The sequence below is a fragment of the Eulemur rufifrons genome, chromosome 24 (genome assembly GCF_041146395.1).
Source record: "Eulemur rufifrons isolate Redbay chromosome 24, OSU_ERuf_1, whole genome shotgun sequence".
Lineage (NCBI taxonomy): Eukaryota > Metazoa > Chordata > Mammalia > Primates > Lemuridae > Eulemur > Eulemur rufifrons.
Genome location: NC_091006.1, coordinates 12,017,880 through 12,024,622, shown reverse-complemented (window position 1 = coordinate 12,024,622; position 6,743 = coordinate 12,017,880). Strand labels below are relative to the sequence as shown.

The following is a 6,743-nucleotide window of genomic DNA, read 5'->3' as shown; positions in this document are numbered from 1 at the left end:
TCGAATATTTCATATAAACGGAATCATACAGTATGTGGCCCTTTATGTCTGGCTTCTTCTGTGAATGTATTAACACTTAATGCCCCTAAATGAATTACTTTAACATGGACAAAATAAATTAAGATCCTTAAAATGGGAAAAATGGTACATTTCACGGTGTGTGCATTTTACCACAAAATTATATAAATAAGCATTTATTAAGCTCTTACCATGTACCAGCCTTCGGGACCAAGTACTTAATACAATAACTTCATTGCATTCTCTTGAGGTGGGTCTTCTTGGAGGCTCCATATTACAGGTGGGGAAACTGAGGCCGGGAGAAATGAACCCCCCAAAGTCAGACGACCAGAAGGGGCTGAGCCAGGCTGGGACAGCAGGCCTGCCTGATCCCCTCAATCTCATGTTCGATGTTCCCCCACCAACAAAAAGAACCTGGGACTCAGCAGTTGAGAAGAACAGAAGCAGAAAAAGACAACTTAGAGCAGGAGAAACAGAAAGTCAGAGGCAAACGAAAAGACAGAGGGGGAAAGAAAGGAAGAAGATGACAATTCAGCAAAGAGAAACGGACGCCTGGAAGTCTGAGAGCCAGGAGCAAGAAAGGAAAGAGACAGAGAAGAGATGAGAGAGGAAGGGGGGAGTTCGAGACCCTTCAGGGGTGAGAGACAGAGCAGGAGAGGAAGATGTCCCCGGGGCTGGGCGGGGCTCTCCCCGCTGGCCAGAAGCCCTGGAGCCTGTGTTCCTTCTTAATCGGCTTTAAGGAGATAACAAGGAAAAGACAGTGATGGGTGATAAGACAGGAAGCACATGCATGGGCCCATGTCCCCAGAGGCACAAGGGACAGAGGAATCCCTGTGTCAACTGCCCCGGCCTGCCCCTGCAGGGAAAATCATGGAAATTAAAAAAAAAAAAAAGAAAAAAAAAAGTCACCCAGACTTTAAATGGGATTCAACATTTTAATCACTGTGTGGGTGGCCAGAAAAGGAGGACCTGGGGTGCCAGTGTGTGGGAAGGGGGGACAGAGAAGGTGACGCAGAATGAGGGAGGCTCCCGGCCTCTGTCCTCCGTGCCCACTTGCCTCACCATCACCCTTCCTGGCTTTAGGAAGTAGGACAAACGACAGCAGAAGAGCCAAGTTCGGGAGGCTGGCCCAGGAAAAGGGACTTGGAACCTCCTGATCAGATCCAACGCCTGGAGAAGTCTCAGAAGACCCCGGATCAGGGTCTCTTGAAGTCTTACCCCGTTGGCCTGTGACTGGGGCCCCTCAGCCTCTCTTTCTTCCCACACTTCCCAAGAACTTTGCATCCGTCCTCCAAGCCCTCCTTGACACACCCATGCCAAGTTGCCTTTAACTGTCTGCACAAGACACGGCCTCCCCGAGAACTGGGAGCTCTGTGGCACAGGCAGATTCTTGCCCGCGCCTGAGTCCCCAGCCTCCAGCACAGAGCCTGGGCGTCTCTGCAGAAAGAAAAACTGACGCTGGATGCTCGTCCCGACTTTTGCACATACCCAGGGCACCATGTCATCTCATCCCTGTCCCCCCACCCTGTGACTTTTGTCTGGACCCCCCAGCCTTCACCCCGCCGTGTGTTGTCTTCCTCTGTTTATACTTTTTGTGTCCCACACTGGACTCTGAGCCACTCCTGAGTTTAATGGCCCAGAGCCCAGTCTGACTCAGGCCCACGAGAGATGAACAAGTTGGGTGTTGAATAAAGCATCTTGGTGTGCTCTAGTGATCAGGGTGTGTGGCCCTCCCGGGGTCGAGGCTGTGCAGACCTCTTCTTGTCTGCAGCAGGAAGCATCGTTGGATACCTCCCAGCCTCTCTCTTCACACCGTGCCTTTCTCCTGACATTGGGGTGCTGGTGCCAGCTTGTACTAGCTCACGAACACAGAGATGCCACACCTCTTCCCAACTCCAAGTTCAGTGACCTCAGGTGGATAGCTTGAAATGAGCCATAGTGGGAGTATTTACACCACGGAAATTGGCAAACTACAAATCAGGGCTTTTCCACTTCCGTGGAGAGCCAGTTGTTAAACCTCTACCAGAGCACCACTGCCTTCTTCCCCTGCTTCCTTTCACAACTTGCCTTGAGACATCCCCAATGAAAGGCTTTTGGATCCTGCCTCCCCTTCCAAAAATGAAGAGAGAACTCAGACTGAGGAGGCAGGGGCCAAGCACCAAACTTCTCAGAGTGTCAAAATACCTGAATCCTTCTTCAAATTCTCACAGTGATTGCGTCGCTGTGTGTGAAATTGTATTTTAGGAAGTAATGGTGCCACCCCACGAAAACTTCCTCAAGCCAAGCTCTATTTTCCAATCCCACAACCAAAACTGAAAACAGAAAATCTAAAAGAGAGAACACACGTTTAAAATGCAGAGCTACCTCCAAATCCATTTCTCTCTCCCTCATCGGTTGTTTATTTACAGGTGGGAAGCCTGTCCCTCTGCCTCTTCTCTTTCAAACAGCCACAACTACAGGTGGTGCACCCCGTGCAATCCCCCCAATTCCACCAATGTTTGGGTGAAATTCACCTTTAGAAAATCCTAAGGCAGGGTGCTGTGGCTCATGCCTGTAATCCTAGCACTCTGGGAGGCCGAGGCAGGAGGATCGCTTGAGGCCAGAAGTTTAAGACCAGCCTGAGCAACATACAGAGACCCCATCTCTACAAAAAAATAGAAAAATTAGCTGGGCATGGTGGCACGAGCCTGTAGTCCCAGCTACTCCGGAGGCTGAGGCAGGAAGATCACTTGAGCCCAGGAGTTCAAGGCTGCAATGAGCTATGATGATGCCACTGCACTCCAGCCTGGGCGACAGAGCAAGACCCTGTCTCTATTTAAAAAAAGAAAAGAAAATCCTAAAACAAAATAAAAAAGAGTAGAGATAGAACAGGCAACTTGCTTTTCATTCTCCTACCAAATATGCCCATTTCCAGTGTGCTAATGAGTGAATCAGTGATAAAATGTCTTTAAAAAGAAACTAAGAAGAAAATATATGTGTATATGTATATACATACATATATGTCAAACACCTAACATGTAAGCCTGACATTTGTGAAGACTGTAAGATTTTTTCATGTAACTGTATAATTTGCCTAAAGTTTCCTGATGGGGCTTCTTAAAGTCTGTCTTTGGGATTTCTAGAAAGATCCTTAACCCTATGCTAAAAAATAAAAGGACCCAAATGGAAAATTCAGGAATTAAGCCTCCCTACCTGTTTGTTCAAGGTCACGGTGATTCTGACCTAAACATCACCCCAAATCAATGGCCAGCTTGGTTTAATTTCTCCTTGGGGCAAGTTCTCAGCACCGGCTTCTGGAGTCGGGAGCTAAGGAGACAGGGCCGGGGCTGAGAGAATCGCTGAGACCTGCTGGGCTGTCCCCAAGCAGGGAAGGGTGGACTGCGTCAAGCTAAGCTGCACCCGGAGCCAAGGAGGCCACATCCTCGGAAGAGTCATTAGTTCCTGATGTTTTCTCAGGGATGCCGTCCCAGCGTCTAAGCTGCAGAGAGGCAGATTTAGACAAGAGAGGGTCCTGAGGCCAGATGGAGAGGTGCGGAGAGATGCAGAGAGAATCTTCTACAAGATCTGAAACTTCCAGGCACTCTGATCTTTGTAGTCCAGAGGATCCATGGGGTTGTAGGTGAATTTCCAGGTGCCCGAGGGGTCCTTGAATTCCAAGCTGTCCACAGGGCTGTAGGGGCCATAGCTCTGGCCTGACAGGGACGTGGGGGACTGGGCCAAGGAGGGTCCCACGGAGGGGCCGGAGAGGGGGCTGAGAGCCGGGCCCCCCAGCTGGGGCACCATGGGAGACAGGTAGGGATCCAGGCCACTGAAATAGGAGCTCGGAGACCCATAGGCGGAGGGGGAAGAGCAGAAAGCAGAGGCTGGAGCATAGGTCATGGCATAGGGGGCAGAGGTCAGAGAAGGCCCCGAGGCCACCAGCCCAGCCCGCTGGGCCTCAGGCAAAGGGGACTCTGAGGCCGGACTCCAAATGGACACCGTGGCCACTGCCGTGGTGGGGGAGCCCGAGGGGCCGGGCAGAGGAGGGCTGTAGGAATCCGAGATGCCCAGAGGGTCCGGACACACATCCGTGGAGGGTCTTGGCGATGTGCCCGCCTTCCTCTTGGCAGGACGCGCCTTGGCCTGGCCCCCGGGGGGCTGCTGCTGCTGTTTCTGCTGCTGCCGCTGCTGTCTGCACTTAGCCCTGCGGTTCTTGAACCAAACCTGGGGGGGCAAGAGGGGAGATTGGGGCGGGTCAGTGGGGAAGAGGCCCAGGAGAGCCCTCAGGGTGCCCAGGAATGAGGACGCTTATTGGTAACAGGTGCTGAAGTCACAGTTCCCAACTTTGCATCCAACTACGGGGCATCTATTCATCCACCCACCCAGCCACCCAGCCACCCATCCACGCAATCAGTGAACAAACACGCATTAACCGTCTCCCACCACTCTGGGCATCGATCAGTGGAGCTGCCATTCCAGTTGGGACAAGCAGATGATAAATAGTCGATCGGTAAATCATATAGTATTTTAGAAGGTCATAAATACCATGGAGGAAGCCATTGAGCAGGGCAACGGGGAGCAGGAGAATTGGGGCAGTGGGGAAAGGTGGTCATTTTAAACGCCATGGTCAGTGTGGGTCTCATCGATTGCCAAGGTGGCTTGATTGGTTGATAAGCAAAGACCTGAGCAAGGTGATGGGGCCAGCCACGTGGTTATCTGGAAAATGAGCGACCCAGGGAGAGGACCCGAGAGTGCACAGGCAGTAGTGTGCTTGGCCAGCGAGTCAGAGGCTGGAGTGGCGTAGGAATGGGGGGAAGGGGTGGAGAGAGCTCAGTGGCACGGTGCAGGCAGAGATACTAGGCCTCTTTATAACCGTGGCTGCTGCCCCGTGACTACTCCCATCACTCTGGGTCCGGGAGGGCCCCCGGAAGGTCACAGGGAGGGGCCCAGGGACCAACACCCCACCTGAACCCTGGACTCGGGCAGGTTGATCTTCAGCGCCACCTCCTCGCGGGCGTACACGTCGGGGTACTGCGTCTTGGCGAACAGGGCCTCCAGCTCCTCCAGCTGGCTGCGGGTGAAGGTGGTCCGCTCCCGCCGCTGCTTCCGCGGGGCGCCTGGAACGGGGCGGGAAAGCCGGCCTCAGGCCATCGGGGCGGGCTGGGGTGACCCCTGAGTTCGGGTGGGACACCAAGCCGTCCCCCCTGGGTGTCCACCTGCCTAAACTAAAGGTGGAGTAGACACTCCCTGCCCTTCCCTGGCTTGTCATTCCGTGGCTCAGGCCTCGCCCCAAGGGGAATTGGCTTTAGCCCTGCAAGGTGTGTGAGTTGTGTTTTCCCCCTTTTAGACTTCCTTAAACTGCCTAAGACATAAGCAGTTGAAGCATGACATTGCTGACCTTCAGCCATTTCTAGCCTATCCAAGTGACAAGTCCATACAGACAGTTCAACTTAAAGCAAAACAAACAAACAAAAAAACGGCTGAAGAATACTGCCAGGAATAACAGTGCTCACTTCTCTTAGAAATAAAGCTTTGCTACCAGGCGCGGTGGCTCACGCCTATAATCCTAGCACTCTGGGAGGCTGATGCGGGAGGATTGCTCGAGGTCAGGAGTTTGAGACCAGCCTGAGCAAGAGTGGGACTCCATCTCTACTAAAAATACCAAAATTAGCTAGGTGTGGTGGCCCAAGCCTGTAGTCCCAGCTATTGGGGAGGCTGAGGCAGGAGGATGGCTTGAGCCCAGGAGTTCAAGGCTGCAGTGAGCTATGACGACACCACTGCACTCTAGCCTGGGCGACAGAGTGAGACTCTGTCAGAAAGAAAAGAGAAAAGAAGAAAAGTTTGGCTAACAGAGGACAATACCTCTTGGAACCTCCTTTCTCTTGGTTCCACCTCCAGATTGCTTCCTCCTTCCTCACCGCAAAGGGAACCACTATCCTAGACTGCTAGGTAATGTCCATGTTTTCCTGCATCCCTAAGTGACATATATATAGTAGTGTTTTGCATTTGCAGGTGAACACATAGGGCTGGTGTATGGCCTCGATGTCACCCCTGTAAGTGCCTTCTTCCTGAGGGCAAGGGACCCCAGAGGTCCCCGAGAGAGGAGACCGGCCGGGGCTGCCGGGGAGGACAGTACTCACTGGGGTAGGGCACAGCCTGGTGCATCAGATCCACGCTGGGGCCACTCAGGGCCAAGGCGTTGACAGAATAGTGGGGCCCCGGGTTCATATACGCCATCATGATCCTCGGAGACACTGGGGCCCAGGTCAGGGGGCCTGCAAGAGAAGATGGGGGGGACACTCAAACACTCACCAGTTACTCGACTAACTGTCCGGCGACTTGCAGGCGGAGCTTCAAACCCTGCCTCAGACTCCTCGTAGGTCTGTGGCCTGGGACCATTTATCTCAACTCTCTGTGCCTCAGTTTCCTCCCCTATAACGTGGCCCTCTGTTTATGGTTGTTGGAGCTTCACTGCGACTCGGTGGAGCAGAGAGCTGAAGCCACCAGGGATCTCACAAATGAAAGCCTTTTCTCCTACTCTATCCTTTAAAAATATCTGATCCCGACACAGTCCCTTCTCCAAGATCTTTGCTCTCTGTGACCACAGTACAAGAGCTTCAGCCTCACAAATAACCGGGGAGAACAGGCTGACCCACTGTCCCTGTTTGGCCGGAATGCAGAAGGGGTGGTTTCTGGGGACACGGGATTCTCGGTGCTAAAACCAGAACAGTCCCAGACAAACTGTG

At 52.8% G+C, this 6,743-nt stretch overlaps 1 protein-coding gene across 1 annotated transcript; it reads right to left on the bottom strand.

Moving 5' to 3' along the window:
• Positions 1–3,573: 3,573 nt before the first annotated feature.
• LOC138375083 (cone-rod homeobox protein) lies at positions 3,574–6,237 on the bottom strand. The gene is made up of 3 exons (XM_069458449.1): positions 6,138–6,237; positions 4,963–5,114; positions 3,574–4,221 (listed from the first exon to the last, which is right to left on the bottom strand). Exons 1-3 carry the CDS (start codon positions 6,235–6,237, stop codon positions 3,574–3,576), a joined length of 900 nt encoding a protein of 299 aa, XP_069314550.1.
• Positions 6,238–6,743: the final 506 nt, after the last annotated feature.

Bases quoted from the DNA above. Each gene is read 5' to 3' on its own strand.
- LOC138375083 (XM_069458449.1), bottom strand. From the start codon at position 6,237: ATGATGGCGTATATGAACCCGGGGCCCCACTATTCTGTCAACGCCTTG. The intron at 5,115-6,137 runs GTGAGTACTGTC...GCCCCGTTCCAG, and splicing joins CCAGGCTGTGCCCTACCCCA to GCGCCCCGCGGAAGCAGCGG. The intron at 4,222-4,962 runs GTGGGGTGTTGG...TTGCCCCCCCAG, and splicing joins TGCCCGAGTCCAGGGTTCAG to GTTTGGTTCAAGAACCGCAG.